The sequence below is a fragment of the Candoia aspera genome, chromosome 3 (assembly GCF_035149785.1).
Source record: "Candoia aspera isolate rCanAsp1 chromosome 3, rCanAsp1.hap2, whole genome shotgun sequence".
Lineage (NCBI taxonomy): Eukaryota > Metazoa > Chordata > Lepidosauria > Squamata > Boidae > Candoia > Candoia aspera.
Window position 1 is genome coordinate 8,938,415 of NC_086155.1, and position 23,926 is coordinate 8,962,340.

Here is a 23,926-nt window from a genome sequence, read left to right on the forward strand (position 1 = left end):
TTTCTGTAAATCTAACCTTACAATAAAGATAGAGTTAGTATTCCTAGTTGTGCTTCTTGTCTCACAGGGCTAACAGAGCCACAGTAAGAAAGATTCTAAAATTTCTGATGGAATGGGCCAAAATTCAGTTCTGTTTCCATGCAAGTAAACTGTAATGCACTCCATCCTACCCTCCTTTAAATTTCTACAGTGTCTACAGTGAAAATACAAGCTATAGATGTGACAAGTGGTCCTCAATATCAGCTTTACTTAACCTCGTGTCCTTCAGGCATGCTGTGATCCACCTCCATGATCCCCATTAAAATGACTAACAAATCTGTTCATCATTCTGGTGGGGAGTTAAGAGAGCTGCTGAAGTCGATCCACAATACCAGACTTCACCATTTTCATTTTCATTATGAAAATCTTACTTGGATTCTATATAGCTCATTACAGAGTGATTTTAAGTGATTTTACAGATTCTGTACTGTATTGATTCTATGTTCTCACAAGTTATTAACTAACCAATTTCCTGTTTTTAATTTCACGGCCAGACTTAATTGCTTATCATAGCTATTTAATAGACTCTATGGGAATTCAGTCTGTATCATGCAAACCAGGAGGCTGTGAGTTCCAGTCCCGCCTTAGGCACAAAAGCCAGCTGTGTGACCTTGGGCCAGTCCCTCTCTCTCAGCCCAAGAACCAATCAGGCGTGGTATGAGAGTTCTAGTCCCGCCTTAGGCCTGAAAGCCGGCTGGGTGACCTTGGGCCAGTCCCTCTCTCTCAGCCCAAGAGCCAATCAGGTGTGGTATGAGAGTTCTAGTCCCGCCTTAGGCCTGAAAGCCGGCTGGGTGACCTTGGGCCAGTCCCTCTCTCTCAGCCCAACTCACCTCACAGGGTTGTTGTTGTGAGGAAAAGAGGAGGAGGAAGGAGTAACACGTATGTTTGCTGCCTTGAGTTATTTATAAAAATAATAAAGGTGGGATAGAAAATAAGTAAGTAAATAAATAAGCAGTTGACATGGATGGATACTGTCCCAAGTAGCCTAATGCAGTTTGTTGTCTGAGGCAAAGAACAAAATGGTGTTCTGTTTGTGCAAATGTGCAAATCTGTTTAGATTGGCAATTATTATATTGGCACCTTTCCTCTGGACTCCAGCGTGCCTTATGCCAGCAGGCTAAATTAACAGATGCACATTCCCTTGATGCTGCTCTGCATAGCCTGAGGCCTCACATTGTCTAATAGTAGAGTCAGCCCTGCATAGTTATGAGTTAGATCTGACTCATTTTCCCTGTAATCCTTGACATTACCCATCACCACCACCACCAAAGTCACAATTTGAATGGGATCTCCGATGTGCCAGGCCATGTTTTATACCCTGTTATGACAAAACTCCCAGAAACAGAAATACAGATTCTGGCTTCTTGCAGGATCACTGCTAGGTCTCCACCCTGTGCTAAGCTGAAGTTTCTTTATCCATGTTTTACTGATACACCACCACACTAGGTCCAAAACCATGGTTTGCCAGCTACCATTGCTGGATTCAAACCCCAACCTCAGCCCACACCAAGCCAACCACTTTATAAGGGGCTGCACATCCTTGCTGTCTTGTACATTTATAATTTCTGTCCAAGCCTGTCAAAAGAAATAGGATGGTTGCCAGATTTAAGGGCTGAAGGAGCCAAGAACTGAGTTCTGTTCCTGTCCTATGCAACAGAGTTTTTTTTAATTATTAAGTAGTCTTGGAGATTGCAGATCAGGAGGGAAGAGTAATGAGGAACTAATTATGATTTCCTTGCCTGCATTCAGATTTGCATCCTCTTCTAAACTGCCCTCTCATCTGCCAAAGGGGAAGGATTTCCTTTATATTTTCTCCCACCAGCAGAAAAGCAGTTGAGGGGTGTGGGTGAGAGCTTTTTCAACAGGAGAACAGTAGGAGGGAGGGGAAAAGGATTAAGCCTTCCCCACCCACCTTTCTCTCTCTGCCGGTTCTTATCCGGGTTTTTTTTTTCATGTAAAGGGGAAAAAAAAGTATTCTTCCTTGTGTATAATTTGGCCATACGGGAAGACCCTGATGGGTCCTTTGTAAATTGCTAGAGAAAAATAAACCATTAAATAGGAGCATATGCCTGGAATACCCACTGCCTATAAGCGGTGCCCTCTGGATTTTTTACAGCTATTCTGAATTGGGCAGGGGGGCTCCTCAGAAGTGAGGCACAGTTCTTCCCTGGTGTGATTCCATTTTGAAAATGGATACAGACAAGCTGGAAATGGTACTTCCCAAATGAGAGTGGATGGGAAAAAATCAGGAGAAGAGGCACATGTCTGGTTTGTATGTTCTCCAAGCTTCTAAATGGGACATCAGAGTTCCATTAAAGGGCAGCAAGTTACCCACAAGTTAATGAATGATGCCAACCCTGTATCTTTCCCAAGCCAACTTATTTTGCCCACACAAAAACAAAAGCTGCATTCGGCTTCTGCTAGCCAAGATGAGGAAGAAAAGAGAGCTATTAAAAACAGTCAAGACTCAACTTTACAACATCTCCTATTTTGAATCCCTGTAGCTTCTGTTTGCAGGACAATTCTGATATATTTTCCACCTGACTTTCACTGACATATGGCAGCCTTTATCAACCTTTTGACCCTGGAGGAACCCTGGAAATATTTTTCAGGCCTCGGGGAACCCCCGCACATTCAGGCTTAAATATAGGCCAGAGGTTACAAAATGATTATATGTGTTTCATGGATAGGCCTGTATATATGCACTAACAGTGTTCTAAAACTAAAAATAAAGAATGGAACTTACCTCTGTAATGTGAAGTTGCCCAAATTTGAAATAATTTTTTAAATAAATCGTGATCTCCCAGGGAACCCCTAGACGGTGCTGAAAAACTGACTTACAACCGGTCCTCACACTTATGTCCATTGCAGCATCCCTGTGGTCACATGATCACAATTTGTGTGCTTGACAACGGGTTTGGATTTATGACTGTCCCAGTGTCCTGACCTTTCTGGCCAGCTTCTGGCAAGCAAAATCAATGGGGAACCATGCAATTCACTTAACAATCATGTGGATTGCTTAATGCCCACGGTGATTCACCAAAAAAGGTTGTAAAATTTGGTCGGCTTCACTTAATGATTGCTTTGCTTAGCAACCAAAATTCTGGTCCCAATTATGGTCGCTAAGCAAAGACTACCTGTATATGCTAGCAAAATTGAACATCTCAGAAGCATGTCCGTGTGCACGCACAAAATGACCGGCTATCAAAACCACATTCAGATATGGTCTTCCTACCCACAAGCAGAAAACCAAACCAAAACAAAAATGTTGCATTGCTCAAAGAAATACAAATCAGGCCCAGCAACTTGTCTTCAGGTGGATGTTTTAGTGCAGAAATTAGATTTTCTCAAAACCAAGGACATTTAGTCAGGTGAAAAAGATTTCTGGCCTTGTGGGAAAATGGCACTGAAAACAGTGCCTGCTTTTAAAATTCCCAAGCTCAGAAAGCTATTCAAAGCAAGAGTTTAAATGTGGCATTGAAAACCCTCCAGGAAGTCATTCCTAATTGAATGAGCTTGGTTGCTGTGCTCCAACGCTTCTTTGCAAAGAGGGGCTGAGGCACCTTGGGTTACATGAAAATTTCTCTTGAAAGTCATGACATCATGTAAATACCATCTCGAGCAGCCCTGTGCCAAGACTCAGGCAGCTGGAGGGTGAAACGGCTTAAGCTCGCCTTAGCATGTCAGTTGGACGTTTCCTGCAACCGTCTGATTCACCCAAGAAACTTGTGCTGACATCCCAGTGGTTTCTACACTGTGCAACAATAAAAGAATTGGTCCTTTGTTTCTCAGGACGGCTGCTGGTTATTCAACGGCCGTAGGCAGTGTCTCGCTCAGCGGCAAAATAAAACCACCAAAGTACAACAGAAGATTAATTCAGCACAAAATAAACACTGAAGCCGGCAGTTCAAAATCTGGCATCAAAATAGTCACAACAAAAATAGGGCCGGAAAGGCTGTGCAAACAGGAAGGTGGTGGGCCACAGTAGAAGAGACCATGTTTCTTTCCAGTTGCACCCCCCTTGCCCCTTGTCTTACTTTGAATGGTATGGGGGACCTGGGCAGAATGTCTCTTAAGAGAGGAACAGATACAAACAGTCCATGAAATAACTATCTTGGCTTTTATAGGTTTGTTGTTGTTTATTTGTTTAGTCGCTTCCGACTCTTCGTGACTTCATGGACCAGCCCACACCAGAGCTTCCTGTCGGTCGTCAACACCCCCAGCTCCCCCAGGGACGAGTCCGTCACCTCTAGAATGTCATCCATCCACCTTGCTCTTGGTCGGCCCCTCTTCCTTTTGCCCTCCACTCTCCCTAGCATCAGCATCTTCTCCAGGGTGTCCTGTCTTCTCATTACGTGGCCAAAGTATTTCAGTTTTGCCTTTAATATCATTCCCTCAAGTGAGCAGTCTGGCTTTATTTCCTGGAGGATGGACTGGTTTGATCTTCTTGCAGTCCAAGGCACTCTCAGAATTTTCCTCCAACACCACAGTTCAAAAGCATCGATCTTCCTTCTCTCAGCCTTCCTTATGGTCCAGCTCTCGCAGCCATATGTTACTATTTTATAGGTTAAATCCAGGATTTTGAACCGGAACGATCATTCAGATACCTACTTCATTTTCTGCAGGCATTTAAAAACATACTCACCATCAATCCACCTTAATATAATAAATCTCATAATTCTTTGACTCCTGTGATGAGGAATATCTAGCCCATAGTTCAGTTTCAGCTCTCCATTTTCTGGCCCTCTTCATCTGGTATGTGAAGTCTTGCTTGGCTTTTCCTCTTTGGAGCTCTTGATGCTCTCTGAGCTTGGTTGTTTGCTTGCAGATGTTTCATTACCCTGAGCTACTGATAGTCTCTTCTGTTCTCCTCTTTGCCAAATCCTCCATGACTTCACAATGACCACTTTCTGATGTGGAATTTGTGCGCATTTTTACTTTTAAGCTGCACCCACAGAAGTATCGTTTCTAGTTGTGGAAAATAATCTCTCCAAGTTGCTTTTCTCTGGATCAGACCTTGCTTCAAGTATCTGTGTCTAGTTCTCAGCAACTTCAATCCTTTAAGAAGCGGGCAAACTGGTAAAAGTTCAGAGAAGGGCAACAATGATGTTCAAAGGCCCAGAAGCTAAATCCTATGAAGGCAAAGCTGGCTTGATGTAGTGGTGAAGGTGCTGGACTAGGAGGAGAAGACCCAGGTTCTAGTCCATCTCAGTCATGGAAGCCACATCATGGGCCAGTCATTCTCTTTCAGCCCTAGACTGAGAAGCTGAAAAACTTTTATCTACTAATGCACATTAAGCCAGCATGTCCGTAACTTTCAATGAAAAGGACTTCATCCTGCAGTGGACTGTTCTGAGCTGATAGTAATAATAATGAAGGGTGACTAAAGGAACTGCTGAAGTTTAGCCTTGGGAGAAGATGCCTGAGAGAGATATGATAACATCTTCAAACCCCTGATATGATAGCTCTCCAAATACCGAAAAGAATGCCATACAGACTTGTTCACCACTGCAGAATGCGGGATGTGAAGTCATAGTTTCAAGTTACAGGAAGGAAATAAATACCCTTCTGTATAATAAAAACAATTCAGCGGGAGAAACAATGACCCGAAGAAATTGAGAGGGTATTGGATTCAGTGACCTTAAAATACCCTTCAAATCTACATTTCGGGAGACATAAAGCAGAGTTGTGCCTGCAGTTCATGCAGCTTTGTATGAATGAGAACCACATAATAAGCACTGCGGTGGCTCCATGCAGCTTAAGCTTGGCCTGGCCCACTGCTGGCATCAGCCAGAAAGATTTCCCCATCCTTCTCACGTGCATTGACTCATAGGAGCAGCTGGGAAGAGCAAGTAGAACGGGGTCTGTGATGTGCATCCAGGGGACCCCTTTTTGGTGCAACTGACTGGATGCACATTTCAGGGAAGCATGTCTCAGAACCTTTTCTAGGTACTCTCCTGCAAGCATCAGCCGGGAAGGCCTCATGGACACAGAGGTCTCAGAGATGCTGTGGGCACTCACATGAACATACTGAGTAACCTCCGTGGGAGAAGAGATGGACAGAGATGATCATCATACTTTGGCCTTCCTGCAAGACAGTCCTCAATGATAGCACTTAACTTTTTCACAGAAAAATTAGAGGGGCTGGCAACAGACAGCACAGTATTGACCCCGGGTTCAGTTGTATTATGCACTTCCTTTTAAAAAGTGAATTAAAGTAAGTGAAATCTCCTTCAAATCAAGCTTGTCTCCTTGAATTCTTGACAAAAAAATGGAACTGGTTTGTTACCGCCTTCCACTGGAATGGTTTTTTTTCCAACTTCCCAGTCTAGCCTACAGTTTAGATTTCCTAGCGGTCTCCCATCCAGGTACTACTCAGGATGCTGTAATGGTATATTACGGACCTTGAAAGATGGGCGAAAAGATGCTTAGGGAAAGGTCGGATAAGAGAGGGCATAGCCTGCAGCTGCATAAAGGGTGGAGAAAGATGCTCAGAAGGGTTTCTCATGCTGTAAAGGAGAGTGCGGGAGATTTGTACTTTCAGACTTGGAAGATTCTGTTAATTTAGCCTTACAATAAAGTAGAATTAGTTTATTTGGTCGTGTTTCCTGTCTGGTCTACTTGGGAAGGCTGACAGTACCAATCGAAGTGAATATTTGTAGCTCAGGGTTGAACTGTGGAGTCCTTGTTGCTCTCTGAGCCTTGTTGCCTAGTCTGGCAATGAAACGTCTGCCAGAAAACAACAAGGCTCAGAGAGCAACAAGGACTCCACAAGGCTGACAGTCCCACCCTGCTTGGTGAGATGAGCCCAGGTTGGTCGGTGCTTCCCCCTACCTGGGTTTACTGTTTTTCAAATCTTAAAAAAATATTTAGAATGGAATAAAGAGACATTTAGGGTTCCACTGGTCTGGAAAGGGGTCAAAACATGCTTGCAAACGCCGTGTTCTAATTTAGAGCCAAGTCACAGCCGCGGCATTTCTGGCTCACATTACACGACCGTCTTTAATATCGCCACCAGATTTTACGCGCTTGCCCGGCGAAGAAACCCGCGTCCCGTGCGCGCAGAAGCAACCTCAGCGAGCGTGCCTGGACTCGCCTCACCGGGTGGGGGAAGAGCCTTGGATCTTCTTCTCAGCCGTTTGCAAAAGGGGGGAAAAAGTGGAGGGGGGGAGGAGGCGTGGGGGGCGAGGGCACAAACGGGCGGCTTCTTCTTCTGCACCCCGGCGGCCTGTGCCCGCGATGCGCGCGTGCGGATATCCCCTCTTTGTTTCCCCCGCTGTTTCCCCCTTCCTGCCCGGAGCTGGGCGAACGGGTTAACCCGGGACAAGGGCCGCGGCGAGGGCGGCCAAAACAATGGGCAGCCTCCGGCAGGGCTTATCCCCGCGTGGCCCCTCCCTCCCCGCGCCACCTCCCTCCCGGGGCCGCCGCGGCGGCTGCAAAAGAGGAACCGCGCCGCGCTCTCGGCCAAGTGGCCGCACGCAGGAGCGGCGAGGCGGCGGCAAGCGGGGCAGGCTCCAGGCGCAGGTTGCTGCCCGCAAGCTCGGCTCCACTTTGCGGGGCGCCCAGCCACGGCCGTCGCCAGGAGCCTCTTTCTCGGTCCCCGCCGCCCCGGCTGGGAGTCCCCGGGGTCATCCCGAGCGGCCTTTCTCGTGGCGGAGCCTCGCCCGGATCCCTCCCAGCGCGGCCGAAGCCCCCGGGAACATGGCGAGCCGGCCCGCCGCCGCCGCTCGGGTCCGGTGCCCGGCGGCGGCGGTGCCCGTCGCGCTGCTGTCGCTGCTGCTGCTGGGGGCTGCGGCGGGGCAGCCGGTCTCCTTCCAGGCCGACGTGAACGGCCACAGCCTGCACCCGCCTTACTTCAACCTGGCCGAGGGCACCAGGATCTCGGCCACCGCGACGTGCGGCGAGGAAGACGCCGGCGCGAGGAGCCCCCCCCGCCCGGTGGAGGATCTGTATTGCAAGCTCGTGGGGGGGCCGGTCTCGGGCGGGGAGCCCAACCAGACCATCCAGGTATCTATCCCGCCGGTCTCCCGGGAGGGGAAGCTGCCGCCGCAAGTGCGGGCGGCGGGTCGGAGTCGTGTTCCCCCGGTCGGTCGTGCGATTCCGCGCGGCGCTGCCGCAGAGCGTAAAGCGTGCCGTCCCTCGGGCGGTCTCCTGTGTGGAGGTTGGAGATGGTCGCCCTGGGACTTCGGAGTTAAAGGGTCCAGGGAAGACGGAAGGAAAGGGGTGTCTTAAAAATGACTCATCTAAACCAGATCTTGCTCCCCTTTGCAAGAATGGGTTAGAGCCATGCCGTGAATTCCCTTCCTTTCCCAGTCCCCACCACTTGCCCAGGCAATTAGGATTCTGGGTGGCTTTGTCTTCCTTCCTTCCTTCCTTCCTTCCTTCCTTCCTTCCTTCCTTCCATCCATCCATCCATCCATCCATCCATCCATCTATCTCTAGATTATGCTTATCTTCCAACTTTCCTTGCATCTGGACTGATTCTCCACCGACAGGACAGACACACCAACCCTTTTGGGACATCCTAGCTTTCCAACCTGCACTTTGTATCTGTTTGCACACTCAGATGCCTGTCTATTCAGTGCTTCATAAAAGGGGTTTTTCACATTTACCACCTTCCTATTTGAAAAAAAGGTCCCTGGTGCTCCTCCCCTGATATTTATTGGAGAAAGACCAACAAATCACTTGCTAAGCTGAATTTCTGGCCTGGGTAGCTAAGCGAGGGAGAAAAACCTTAATCGGAGATCTAGAGAAATGGGAAGCAGGATTAGATCCCCTGAAAGCTTGGAGGGCAGTAGAGAGAATTGGTTTTTTCAGAGCTGTGGCTGCATAAATGGCTGTGGGTACATTATTAGACCGTGTTCAGACTTAAGAGCAGACAAAACAGCTTGCTGTTTGTCACAAAATATGCTTGGACTTGTTGAGCAGGAAGAATAGAAAAACCCTTGCTGCAGTTCTCTGCTGAAATTGAAAACATTTAAACGTGTCAGACTTTGCTAGGGTGATGAATTTTGGATGTATGAAGTTTTTTTTAAAGAAGCATTGGGTTGGCAAAAACAAATTGATCAATTGATCGGTTAACAGTAATTGTACATATAGATACATATATATAGATATAGATATAGATATACATATACATATTGCCTTCCCCAAGTGTTCAGAGGATTCTCATATTCATACTGTACTGTAAAGCGGTTTAGTCTCATTGTGGGTACTGTTTTATTTAAGATTGGCTATGGTTGAAATGATGGATATTCTAACTTGTTTTTGAATTGATTATTGCACTGCATAGTTTACCTGGATCTACTGTGAAGACCTCAGAATGTGCCAGGTTAAAGCAGCAATAGACATTTAAAGAAAAGGGAAGTTAACATGTATGTAAACGAAATGGTGTTTTCATCAACTTTTTAAGGTCTTGAGATAGAATTAAATGAGTAGTACCCAGAAGTATTCCCACCTGCTACTTTCTATATTTGCTTTTATGAAGTGCACTGCTAGAAAAGTGTGTAGAGATCAACCTTATACAAATATGAAACATGCTTACATTTTATGTTTTGTATTATAAATGCGTATATTTAATATTTCCACCTTGGATCTTTTCAAATCTGATGTGCAAAGCTATCCTAGTCCAGAGAGAGACAATGAATCATTTCTTTTAAAATAAAAGAATTGAAGATGGTGGTATGATAATAGAAGTATTCCTTGTAGCGGGTCAAGACTCATTTCATTTGTTTGGATCAAATAGATGTAAGCACTTTCTAAAGCTCTGCAAGAAGGCAGAACCTCTGATTGGAGAAAAAAGTGCACCAAGTGTGCGCCGCATGTGCTGTTACAATGCTTATCTCATGGTGCTTTGGGGGAAAAAGTTTCTGTTTGTCGAACTTAAGTGGGATGGGTTGAATTTTGAGAATCTAGATGCAATGAAGTCCTCCAATTGTTTGAAGGAATGTGGGTGGGAGTGGAGGGTGTGTTAAGGATAAACAATTATTACAGGCTTATGTCAAAGTAAATGTCTGCTTAAAAGGGGGCCTTACTGAGAAGCCACATGCACCCGGGGCCAAGAATTTCCCAGGAATGTGGATGGCAGAAGTGTGCCACTGTTAAGGAGCTTGTGCTTGTCAAAATGCTAGCAATCCTGGACATCTGGGATGGGGCGATCCCAGTTGCAGGAGGGAATTTGTTAAAGGAAGGGGGAGAAGCGTGTGAGCAACCCCGTTTTGATTTCTCAGAGTTGTTCTAAATCTTGTCAGGGCCACTAGAGTAGTTGGGAAACAAATGGAATCTGAAACCTCTCCCAGTGAGAGAAGACACACTAAAGCAGCAGGGCCTCAGCTTTGCTGCTTGATCAGGAAGTAGCTACGATGCCGGTACACCTGGAGTTTATCCTCCATGGGTGGGTGAGAAGGACTGGGCTGTACTCACAGGGAAAGCAACAGTTCACACTGAGAAGTGAAGTAACCACAACAAAACACAGGGTGGACTTTGTTTCTGTGGAATAGAGGCATATACCAAACCTGTTTGATTGTTGTCTAGAGTTGGGAGCTAAGCAAGTTCAGGCCAGATTTGTTCGTTTGTTCATTCGTTCATTTATTCATTCATTGGACTTCTATACTGCCAACTTAGAGGAGACTTCTAGGGAATACCAGAGGTGAGGGTTAGATTGGTAAGCTAAAAAAAAAAAATCCTGGAAAAAGGAAATGGCAAATCAATTCTGGGTTGCTGCCAAGAAAAAAATCTTGGTTGTGTCCATGAAGTCACCAGGAATAGATCTCAGCTTGAAGGAAACTAGTTCTTGTAACAAGTGGCCAAAACTTTACCAACTTGGAATCTTCAATAAACAATCAGCCCACTTATGGGTTGGTTTGCAGATTCACATAGAACATGTTTTCTTGGTTGAACAAGTGATTTAGATTACAGTTTTTGTTGTTTATTCGTTCAGTCGCTTCCGACTCTTCGTGACTTCATGGACCAGCCCACGCCAGAGCTTCCTGTCGGTCGTCAACACCCCCAGCTCCCCCAGGGACAACTCCGTCACCTCTAGAATATCATCCATCCACCTTGCCCTTGGTCGGCCCCTCTTCCTTTTGCCCTCCACTCTCCCCAGCATCAGCATCTTCTCCAGGGTGTCCTGTCTTCTCATTATGTGGCCAAAGTATTTCAGTTTTGCCTTTAATATCATTCCCTCAAGTGAGCAGTCTGGCTTGATTTCCTGGAGGATGGACTGGTTTGATCTTCTTGCAGTCCAAGGCACTCTCAGAATTTTCCTCCAACACCACAGTTCAAAAGCATCGATCTTTCTTCGCTCAGCCTTCCTTATGGTCCAGCTCTCGCAGCCATATGTTACTACGGGGAACACCATTGCTTTAACTATGCGGGCCTTTGTTGTCAGTGTGATGTCTCTGCTCTTAACTATTTTATCGAGATTTGTCATTGTTCTTCTCCCAAGGATTAAGCGTCTTCTGATTTCCTGACTGCAGTCAGCATCTGCAGTAATTTCGCACCTAGAAATACAAAATCTTTCACTGCTTCTACATTTTCTCCCTCTATTTGCCAGTTATCAATCAAGCTGGCTGCCATAATCTTGTTTTTTTATTTTGAGGTTTAGCTGCAAGCCAGCTTTTGCACTTTCTTCTTTCACCTTCATCATAAGGCTCCTCAGTTCCTCTTCGCTTTCAGCCATCAAAGTGGTATCATCTGCATATCTGAGATTGTTAATGTTTCTTCCAGCGATTTTAACTCCAGGCTTGGATTCCTCAAACCCAGCTTGTCGCATGATGTGTCCTGCGTACAGGTTGAATAGGTAGGGTGAGAGGATACAGCCCTGCCATACTCCTTTCTCAATCTTAAACCAGTCCGTTGTTCCGTGGTCTGTTCTTACTGTTGCTACTTGGTCGTTATACAGATTCTTCAGGAGGCAGACACGATGACTTGGTATCCCCATACCACTAAGACCTTGCCACAATTTGTTATGGTCCACACAGTCCAAGGCTTTAGAATAGTCAATAAAACAGAAATAGATGTTTTTCTGAAACTCCCTGGCTTTTTCCATTATCCAGCGGATATTGGCAATTTGGTCCCGAGTTCCTCTGCCTTTTCTAAACTCAGCTTGTACATCTGGCAATTCTCCCTCCATGAATTGCTGAAGTCTACCTTGAGCATTACCTTACTGGCATGTGAAATGAGTGCCACTGTCCGATAGTTTGAACATTCTTTAGTGTTTCCCTTTTTTGGTATGGGGATATAAGTTGATTTTTTCCAATCTGATGGCCGTTCTTGTGTTTTCCAAATTTGCTGGCATATAGCATGCATTACCTTGACAGCATCATCTTGCAAGATTTTGAACAGTTCAGCTGGGATGCCGTCGTCTCCTGCTGCCTTGTTATTAGCAATGCTTCTTAAGGCCCCTTCAACCTCACTCTTCAGGATGCCTGGCTCTAGCTCACTTACCACACCGTCAAAGCTATCCCCGATATTGTTATCTTTACTATACAGGTCTTCTGTATATTCTTGCCACCTTTTCTTAATCTCTTCTTCTGTTAGGTCCTTGCCATCTTTGTTTTTGATCATACCCATTTTGCCTGGAATTTACCTCCGATATTTCTAATTTTCTGGAAGAGGTCTCTTGTCCTTCCTATTCTATTGACTTCTTCCACTTCCATGCATTGTTTGTTTAAAAATAATTCCTTATCTCTTCTGGCTAACCTCTGGAATTTTGCATTTAATTGGGCATATCTCCCCCTATCACTGTTGCCTTTTGCTTTCCTTCTTTCTTGGGCTACTTCTAGTGTCTCAGCAGACAGCCATTTGCCTTCTTGGTTTTCTCTTTCTTTGGGATGTATTTTGTTGCCACCTCCTGAACAATGTTGCGAACTTCTGTCCAGAGTTCTTCCGGGACCCTATTTACTAAGTCCAGTCCCTTAAATCTATTCTTCACCTCCACTGCATATTCCTTAGGAATATTAGTGAGCTCATATCTAGCTGATCTGTGGGTCTTCCCTAATCTCTTTAGTCTGATCCTAAATTGTGCAATAAGAAGTTCGTGATCGGAACTACAGTCAGCTCCAGGTCTTGTTTTTACCAACTGTATAGATGACCGCCACCTTTGGCTGCAAAGGATGTAGTCAATCTGATTTTGGTGTTGTCCATCTGGGGAAGTCCATGTATAAAGCCGTCTCTTAGGTTGCTGGAAGAGAGTGTTTGTTATGCAGAGTGAGTTGTCTTGGCAAAATTCTATCAGCCTATGTCCTGCTTCGTTTTGTTCTCCCAGGCCGTGCTTACCTGTAATTCCAGGTGTCATTTGACTGCCCACCTTAGCATTCCAGTCTCCCGTGATGAAAATAACATCTCTTTTAGGCGTGTTGTCCAGTAGGTGCCGCAGATGCTCATAGAACTGTTCTACTTCAGCTTCTTCAGCATCTGTGGTTGGGGCGTATATTTGGATCACTGTGATGTTAGATGGCTTGCCCTGAATTCGAATTGAGATCATTCTATCGTTTTTTGGATTGTATCCAAGCACTGCTTTAGCCACTTTACTATTAATTATGAAGGCTACTCCATTTCTTCTGTGGTCCTCTTGTCCACAGTAGTAGATCTGGTGGTCATTTGATGTGAAGTGGCCCATTCCAGTCCATTTCAGTTCACTGACACCCAAAATGTCTATCTTTAATCTTGACATCTCACCAATAACCACATCCAATTTGCCCTGGCTCATAGATCTTACATTCCAGGTTCCAATGGTGTGTTGATCCTTAGAACATCGGATTCGCCGTTCACCACCAGCACCGTCGGCCGCTAGCCATCCTTTCGGCTTTGAGCTAGCTGCGTCATCACGTCTGGGGCTAGTTGAACTCATCCTCTGTTCCTCCCCAGTAGCATTTTGACCATCTTCCGACCTGGGGGTCTCACCTTCCAATGGTATACCGACATATCTCTGGTTGTACTGATCCATTTAGTTTTCACGGCAAGAATACTGGGGTGGGTTGCCATTACCTTCCCCAGGGATCGCATTTAATCTGACCTCTCTGTCATGACCTTCCCGTCTTGGGTGGCCCTTCACGGTTTAGCTCATGGCATCATTGAGGTGCTCAAGCTCCAGCACCACGACAAGGTAACGATCCTTTGCTGAAGTAGATTACAGTACATTGTAATTTAGAAAGAGGGTGGATAACCTGCATCCTTTAGTATTTTTCATGGGTGGTCTTAAGCCCCGTTCTTAGTTACTGTATTCCCAGGAGCCTGTGATGGTTATGTGCCATCAAATTGATGTTGATTCTTAGCGACCACATAGATTTCCTCCGTTACGATCTTTCCCTCACCTGCTCTTTCAGGCCTTCTCATGTACAGTAGCCTGTAGTCCAGCCTTTCTCAACTTTTCAACCCTGGAGGAACCCTTGAAATATTTTTCAGGCCTCGGGGAACCCCTGTTCTGCTGATTTTCAAGCAGAAATTTTTAAAATTAAAATTAAAGGTTAAAATTAAGTTGGTGGGCTATGAGAAAAAAGTGTGTTTGAAGAGAACCTGAATTACTTTCAGCTTTGGGCTCACTCCTTCCCTGACCACAAGTAGCTGCAGAAAATTCTTCAAGAGCCCCTTGCAGCCCATGATCCCAAAGTGGGCTGGAGATGCACAGATAGGGGATTCCTGATTTCATAATAGTACTTGCGAAAAAGATCTTGGAAGATCTTCATGGAAAGTCAGTATGAGTCAGCAGCATGATGTGGCTGCAAAAAAGGCAGCAGCAATTTTAGGCTCCACTAGTAGAGATGTAGTTTCAGAATTACAGGAATTGTAGGGGTGAGCTGTGTTTGTCTATGGTGGCAAACAATCAGGAGCTTGGTAGCACCTTTTCCGACCAATAAATTTTATTAAAAGGCATCAGCTTTGTAACCTTTTGCTGGAGCTCATAGAAGCTTAAGGCTTTTAATAAAATGCGTAAGTCAGAAAAGATTCTACTACAGGTAGTCCTTACTTAATGACTATTCATTTAGTGATGGTTCAGACTTATAACGGTGCTGAAAAAGCCGACTTACAACCAGTGCTCACCCTTACGACTGTTCTAGCGTCCCCACGATCATGTGATCATGATTTGGGCATTTGGCAATTGGTTCACATTCATGACCATCACACCATCCCGTGGTCATGTGATCACCATTTGCAACCTTCCTGGGCAGCTTCAGAATCATTCCCATTGATTTTGTTTGCCGAAGCCAGCTGGAAAGGTCGAAAATGGGGGTCACGTGACCATGGGACACTGTGACACTCATAAATGCAAACTGGTTGCCAAGCACCCAAACCGTGATCATGTGACCGCAGGGACACTCTGACAGTCATAAGTGCAGGGACCGGTCATAAGCCAGTTTTTTCAGTCTCGTTGCAAGTCCAAACTAATGGTCGTTAAGCGAGGACTACCTGTACCTCTTTCGCTGTTGTTCCAGAGTGCAGGACCCAAAATAATAGATTTTGGTTACAATGGAATATTAGAAAAAATTCCAAATGTTAAGGACGGTTTAATAGTGGAAGCTCTTAACCAGAGAACAGCGAGCAACTATTCACTGAATCCATTCGTGCAGAAGTTAGCTAGACGGCCGTCTGTCAGAGGCACTTTAATTTGGATTCCTGCACTTAGCAGAAGGTTGGACTTCATAGTATAAATTGCCACTTCCAGCTCTGTGATTCTATTCATACCAAATACTTGTTTTATATCACTTGTCTTTATCTTAACTTTCATGCCCCAGTTCACCTTTTCTGGCAGTGACTTGGAGAGAAAGGGGAGGCGTTTATGTAGTTGCATGAGTTAGAAACATCCTTTGCTTGACTCTTGGGGGTCTTAATTTTTTCTTGTATTCCTTAGCGTAGCTGTGCCGTCCTTCTGCTTCACCAGTCCTGGTAGATACCAGCTGTCTCCATGGGACCTTGGGACCATTCTGTGCCCACAGGCTTATTCTCAGCCCCCAGTCCTACCAACAGCTCCCTGTGAGAAGAACAGTTTTGATTTCTGTGCTAACAAATTGTGCTTGTCCTTCTGCAAGGATAGCGGCCTCCGAGTCAAGCCACACGTTGTCTTTACGCAGCTTCTGGATTGGCACAGCACTTCATGTGGACTCTGTTCATCAGCTGAGCTGATCTCCTTGGCCCACCTCTGGTGCCTCCATCTGAGCTCCATGGTGGATTTTTCCCCCTATTTTTGAGAAGTCCCTCTGCCTGGCCTTCGCAGAGGTTCAGCCGTAGCGCCATCCTGCCATGATGGTGCTGTGATTCCTGTTCTTTTATATTGTGATCAGAAGGATGGTGTCATGGTGGCAGTGTTTTAGAAATGGTGGTGATTTTTCACAAGTGCCAGGCAATTGAACACAGCAGGGTGTTGTTGGGTGCTGTTCTTCACACCCTCCCATTTCACAGCTCATGGGGTTGCCAGTATTTCAAGGTTGACTGTACTGAGGACAATTATGGGTTAGTTGGAAAGAATTTCTGAGGGTTTGGGGAATGAAAAGAATAGCAATCTGAAAGGTTTCGTCAATGTTTGGTTCTACGCTATGAATACAGATGTTGCAGTACAGGTAGTCCTTGACTTATGACCACAATTGGGAGCGGAAGTTCCATCGCTAAGCAAGGTGGTTGTTAAGCGAGTTGCACCTGACTTTATGACCTCTTTTGCCTTGGTCATTAAGCGAATCACCACTGTCATTAAGTGAATCTGGCTTCCCCCATTGACTTTGCCTGTCAGAAGCCAGCTGGGAAGGTCGCAAATGGTGATCACATGATCCCAGGATGCTGCAAATGTTGTAAATACGTGCCAGTTGCCAAGCGCCTGAATTTTGATCATTTGGCCCCCAGGGATGTGGCGATAATTGTAAGTGTGAGGACAGGTCACTAGTCACTTTTTCCAGTGCTGTTGTAAGTTTGAACGGTCACTAAAGGAACGGTCGTAAGTCGAGGACTACCTGTAAATGTATCAACCTTTTAAGTTGCAACATAGTCTTTGCTTCACTTTAGATCTGCCATAGTGGTTTCGGTGACTTCCTTTCTACCGATCTTCATTCTACCGATCTTCAGTCTGGAGCCTCAGTTCCTTCTGTTGTCTTTTCCATTTAGCTGTCAGCCCTCCCGCACTTTGAACCCTTGTTGCAAGGGAGAAAGTTCAAGAGCTTGTGCCTGGGATTAGTTACTAAAGCCTTTTCATTGTTGAGGAATAGGGATGGGGTGGGGGAAGGGGAGGTGCTTCCTCAATTCCTTCCCTGGTCTTGTTGAGTGGGGATTTATAGCAGTTTGATGACAGACCTGAAGATTGCCATGTTGCTGTTTAAGATGCCTGCTGCCTATGGCCTGTGTTCTTCCACCTGTACTATTCATTGGGGAATGGGTCAACAAACACAAGGAAGTGTTGGCGGTACCCCTCCATCTGCCGGTTTTACAAACATCGCACTCATTTGAAACTGGGAATGGAAAAATCTTAATCTCTGGATGCAAGGTGCCTGAACAGTTGATGCTGACCCTTTATTCAGATGAGCTTCTGGGCAGCTAAGGTCCCCAGAGTGGATACAGAGCGAGCTGTGTGAATTGGCACACTTCCCAAGCAATAGATTTGCACAATCTTAGTTTCCAAGTTGCAGTCAGACTTGGAGGCTGAATTTCAAAAGAGCTTCTGTCCTGCTTGTTTTGATTGTGCTGAGTTTTTCTGTAAGTCCAGCTGCCAGGGCAATGTATGAGTTCAGCATTCCTGAAAACTGGCCTTTTATTTTGAGTTCTGAATAGGAACATAATCCTTGGAAATGTTACTTCAGATTTTGCTACTGAAACTCGGGAAAGGCGGCGTTTTTCCCACTCAGAGGCTTTAGTGAAAGGGCAACTAATGGGTTTCTTTTATTCCAGTCCAAGTTGAACATACTCCATGGAAGTGTTTCAGCATCCCGATAAGCTAGAATTTATGAGAATTCTGACTTACTGTGCACAAAATAAATGGGCTGGTGTAAGGCTGCTAAATTGTTCGGCTCTTCATGCCAGGGGGAACACTTGAATTATAAACATTCTTTTTATGGTTTCTTTATTGTGGTTTGGGAACTTGAACCCTGACTTCTCTCAAACCGGAACCATTCGAACAAATCATGGTTTCTGAGTCATTTAGTCAAAGGGAACAGTCTGGGACACCTCCTTTGTACTTTCCAAAAAACAAACCATGGAAGGAGTTTGTGGGGTTGATTAGCTCCCCCCTGTAGTCAGCAAAAGTCAAGCAAGAAAGCTGCGCCCAATAAGGCGAGCGTTCCCTTCTTCTTTTAGCACTTCTCTTGACTGTTCAAAGGATATGGATGACAGCTGAGGAAACACGTGCTCCATGTAAATATTGCAGGCTGGTTTGTACAGCATATTAAGCTGTACTGCAGTTAACATGCATGGGCCAAACCCTGGCCATAGCTGAAACTGTAGTTAAGCCTGAAAGTGTTCACTACAATGTGAAACCATGGTTTGCTTGTAGTTACCTTTCCTTAGCCATGGCTTCACAAGTGTTTGAAGTTGGTTGCATCAGGGTTAATGAGCAAGCAGATGGTTGACTCCCTTTCTAGCCTTTGGACATCAAGGTGGATGGCGGGAGTAACTTCTCACGGGCTTGTTTTTGTTGCTCTAGTTCTGTGCAAGCATGTGTTTGTGAGTTCTTTGGTGAAAGAAAGGGCTGGCTGGGGAAAAAGATGAGTGCTCTGGCCACCATGCAACTCTGGTGGCCTACCAGCTACCAGAAAGTCACTGAGATACAGGCTGGGAAAGGGGATGTGCTAAGCACTGCATGGATTTGCTGTGTTATGGTGTACATGGAATTAGTTTAGCATTTGAAGCTGCCATATGTGTTTGATGATCATTAGTTATTGTTTGGATTATTTAACTTATAACTAGCTATGTGGAACCTCTTGAGTGGACTGATGATCATCATCCAAAAATACAGCTTAGTTTCAATGAAGTTATCTCTCTTGGACCCTACCATCAATTTCTAAATTAAAAAAAAAAGTTGTCTTTCAAGATTCCCAAATTAAATTTGTTTGTGATCCTTCTTCCTGTTCTTCTCTCATCTGGTCTTTATTTGATGGACGGGTTTGTTGCTGGGCAGCCTGGTATAATCATTAGGTGGCTGGCTCTTTCCCAAAATAGCTGACATGTTTAAAAAAAGGAAGCAAAATGAGAGCTGTTAATCGAAAGATCGTGTTTTTTCATTAATTCCAGTTACAGGTTTCTGTGGCCCTTAGTGACTAAGGCAGAGATGGAGGTGTGGAGCAAATTAAGGGCAGCATATTTCATTTCAGTAGTCTGGAACAACAGTAATAAACTGCAGAGTCTGTGTTTCAGCAATTGAGCTTGTCTGACCCTTTCATCTGCTTGATATCATATATCACCCATTAACAAAACTAAACTAGAAGCTGGAAGAGCTCAGCAGATGGATTCTGAAAGAGCTTTTCTCTACCTAAGTGTTAGCTCTTGTTTCTACCTAAGGCTGTTAGAAGGGCCAGCTGTGAATTTTCTCTTGAATGTAATTTCTACTTTGTCAAAAGAAATATGAAGGTTAGCTTAAAAAGCTTTGTTATTATTTTTAACTCTTTTTTAATCACTTCAACACTTAGCTTTCTTCTTTATCTTCATAATTTTCCTATGATTAAAGTGTTGAGTAGAGATCAAACAGTGTGTTTGAATTTGGATCAGTCTAGCTGCAAATGCTGAAGTCCAAACTGGAAGTTGTTTCTCACAAAGAAGGTGTGTTAAATTGTGTACTTAGGATGTATCACATTGGATGGGTTCACACAACCTGGTTAACATAGTGACTGGATTAACCCATTTATCTGGGCTACGTAAGACACTGAATCATAAATTAACCAAATGCCTGGGGTTGAACTGCCGACTAAGTCAAAATTGAAACAAAACAGAAAACAAAGATTTTTGCTCCCCAATTACACCCAACTTAGTATGTTGTCCGAATATAGCACTTGGCATTTATTTATTCTTTTATTTCTATTTTACATTATTTCTTTGCTTCCCCAATCATAAGGCTCTGGGTAGCTTACAAGTATAAAATAACCATAAAACCCCAACATTATTTTAAGAATGAAAATAAAAGATAAACCCAGCTGGTATAGTATGTGAACAGTATCTCCAAGAACTTAAGTCCATGGATAAAGTGTTGTTTTCATTTTTCTACTGCAGTGTTTCTGAACCTTGGCAGCTTGAAGGTGTGCGGACTTCAACTCTGAGATGCTGGGGAATTCTGGGAGTTGAGGTCCACACATTATCAAGCTGCCAAGGTTCAGAAACACTGCTCTACTGAATGATAACAAAGAGAGGACCACCCTTACATTGGAGGCAGGGCAAGCTGTTCTGTGGGGCTGGGGCAGATATGAAAAAGGAATGTTTGGATCTCTGCCCCCTTAGCTTCAGTGAGGTGGGGAAATACAACTTACCTTCATGAGTCCAAGGTGTAGAACAGGCAGATGCTTTCTAGAGAAGACAACCCTGAAGCTTCCCAGGACCCAAGTTATGAATTTCGTTGTACCCAGAAACCTATAGGTAACAAATGTAGTGATGAAGGAGAGGTGATGCTCTTTTAAATCAGCTTTTGTTTGTCAGCACACATGACCACTGTACTCTGTACCAGTGTTTTTGAATGGTCTTCCATTTAACTTGGTTAATTTGTTGCACAGAGCCATTTTCTTTGTTCCTGTTCTGTTGACCACTGTCCATGTCTCGGCTCCCGTAGAAGTGATTGAGACCAGTCTTAACAGGCCCTGAGAAGATGGATCGACTAGTAGGGTCTCTTGTAGTTCCACTTCTGTCTGCCTGTTCTGGAGAAGTGGAGAAAACAGCCTGGACAAAGAAATCTGATGGATTTCAGGAGGTGTGTCTAGCAGGATTCCATCACAACTAAAAGGAATTAGAATACCCTGATTTATTCTGAACCCTAGATGGATCCTGGAGCTTTGTGTGGAAGATATTATAGGATAGCACTGACAGTGGAAGCTGTACCTTGCTTCCTGATCCTGTGAGGACTTTTACAGTAGCAGTAGACATCACAGTTGACAGCTGGGATAGTGTCTTACTGTTATGGCATTGTGCTTGATTGTCCATAAAAGCCATATAAGGAATGGAGAAACACGACAAATAGAAGTTCTAAAACGCTTTGTGTTAGAAGTGTATTTGTGGTAGCATACAACAGAAGAACAGGAGGTGAACATTGGGAAGGTGTTTTTAATTCAGATTTTCCAATAGAAGCTCTTTGTGAGATGGGAATTAGTCCCTTTTTATTCTCTCCTCTCTTATTGCTGCTATTTTTAGCAGTCCGATGAAGCTCTTGTGCTAGGTATTTCACTGCAAGGCACTCATTCATTCTTTGGGAATGTCTTTGTCCTAGTACATGATCCATTTTATGAAATCCTGCTCTGTGGGAGAGAGGATTTGGATGTGCTTAGAAGGTGAAGACAAGTGCCTCAGTGGGTCTAGGCTGATCATCTAGGTTCTGATGATTAGACAGGACAGATTATAGAAAGAAGGGAATCATGATGTAACTTTAGAGAGAGGTTAAAAAGTGTTCTTATAACTGCTGTGAAGAATACTGAAAGCCACTTCTTTATATCTTTTTTCTTTCTTTTCTGTTTTTCTTTTTTTCCCTTTTCTTGTGCTTTTAGCTTTCTCTTTGAGAATTCATATTCTCTGCTAAGAGGAGATAGTAGTATTCTGCGATTTCCTTTTTATTCACCAATGACAGCAGCCCAAGGTTTATCACTGACATAGATATTAATAGGATTGACAAATCAAGCTAAGCTATGATTTGTTCAGCTACATGTTATTTGAGAAAGGGGTGGGTTTCTCACACAACATGCTTAGCAAATGTCCAAATTAATTAATGTATACCCTGTCTTTATGTAAGCACTGGGGATGGCTTTAAAATAAACAATATTGTGTCATAGCATAAATGTAAGAACACAGGCTTGATAGGAATGTCAAGATTTGAATTCTGGAACAAGTGTAATTTGGCAATGGTCCTCCCTCTTTCTTTCTTTCTTTCTTTCTTTCTTTCTTTCTTTCTTTCTTTCTTTCTTTCTTTCTTTCTTTCTTTCCTCTTTCTGTAGTGGCTTATTTTGCAAACAAGACTCTTCTCCATTCTAAACTGATCCCCATGCTGTATTTTATAGTTCTTTGTCCAACATACTTTTGATTCCAGTCCAGTCAGAATAGCAATTATTCCCCTGTTTCCTGCTTGCATTCTTGTCCTGCCAACATGACAGAGGATTTCTTTTTATTTCCTTTTTTTTGCTAGAAGTTTTAGTCTGCTCCCTGAGAAGGCGAGATACTCTTAAAAATAATAAATTGGGAATTAAGGAAAGAAAATGGGGAGATTCCTGTTTCGTCTTCTGTTAAGAAATTACATTTACTGTAATTTAGAATCAGCTCTAGAGATAAAGCACCGTATTCATTTCCTCAGAGAGAGTTTTAAAATACTGAAGAATGCTTGCATTTCAAAGCTCTAGATGTGGGTCTGAATTGTTGGGAGATCAGGTGTGTCTGGTGGGAGGAGGTAGAGAAATTCAAGATGGCATCTGCCGAAATGCAAAGCCCCACCCCTTTTGTACATGTATTGCTGATAAAAAGCACTTGGGCTTTGATCACACAATTGCAGTTGCCATCTTGACTTTTTTGACATGCTCCCTGGACAATCCCGTGTGAGACCCTCAGAATGGCATAATAAGACTAAAACTTGACAAATGCATCCTTCTTCATCCTTTATTTTTTAAAAACATGTCATTGCATTCATAAGAGAGGAAAAGAGCCTTAGAAAAGGTGGCTGTTTGGCCAGCAAATCAAGACAAAGGCACTGATGCATTTTACTGCTAGAACTTAAGGCCAATAACACTGCTAACATGTTTTACCCTTTACTGAGATATTATTTTGAAAACATTTCAAACTTGGGTTACTGTATTATATCTTAGCTGCTGTTATCCAAATGACCACTAGGTGTCAGAGATAACAAACGCTTGCTGCCACCTAATGGGGGACTGGGATTTTGCAGGCTATATACAATAGCCCTAAACTACTAGTCTTTGAAGTACAACTGGGTTAGACCAATCATTGTATGCTGAATCTGGTAAATGATGGTGGATGTAGCTTCCCATGAACAAAAATGCATGCTTTTCTCTGGGGTTTCTGACCGTTTGTTTTCTGTATTTTATTGTCTTTTGGCCACAGGGGCAGTACTGTGACATCTGTTCTTCAGCCAACAGCAACAAAGCCCACCCCATCACTAATGCTATTGATGGGACCGAACGTTGGTGGCAGAGCCCGCCTCTGTCTCGCAGGCTGGAATTCAACGAGGTCAATGTCACCTTAGATCTGGGACAGGTATGTGATGCAATAGATTATTTGCTTTCTAGCAAAATAAGTAAATGTGTGCTTTCTTATAAGAGATAAGATTAGGTTAAGATAAGTAAAAGAATATCTTACTGACTTTGTTGTTGGTTCTGTTACATCCATCTTGGTGGAAAAGATGAAGTTCCTTTGTTCTTCTTTTCTTTCTAAATACTTAGTTTGCCCTAAACTATCAGTCCTATTTGCTGCCGAGGGCTGTGTGAAAGAAAGGGGCAGAATCCTTCATCAAGGCCTGAGCACATGGCCCTGATGAACGGAGAGCAGAGCAGCATGCTTGCTTCTCCCTGGGTGGAAGAAGGAGGAAGAGAGAGAGAGCAGGAAGTGGGAGTGGCAACAAACAGCTTCTTCAATAGCATAGAGAATTTCCATCCTAGAGCAACCATCCATATGCTAATGAGGCATGCTGGATTTGCCAGGCCTTCTAACACTTTACTCTCCCCCCGCCATACCATTGTGAATTAGGGAGGTGTCTGTCTGATGCCTTCTTCTTGGTTTG

The 23,926-nt window shown here is 44.2% G+C and overlaps 1 protein-coding gene across 1 annotated transcript in view; it reads left to right on the forward strand.

The window, feature by feature from the left end:
• Positions 1-7,392: 7,392 nt before the first annotated feature.
• LAMA5 (laminin subunit alpha 5) overlaps positions 7,393-23,926 on the forward strand; it is a 225,010-nt gene continuing 208,476 nt past the window's right edge. The window contains exons 1-2 of the mRNA XM_063298768.1: positions 7,393-8,046; positions 23,251-23,403. Coding sequence (XP_063154838.1) covers positions 7,393-8,046; positions 23,251-23,403 — 807 coding nt within the window. The remainder of the gene's footprint in view (positions 8,047-23,250; positions 23,404-23,926) is intronic.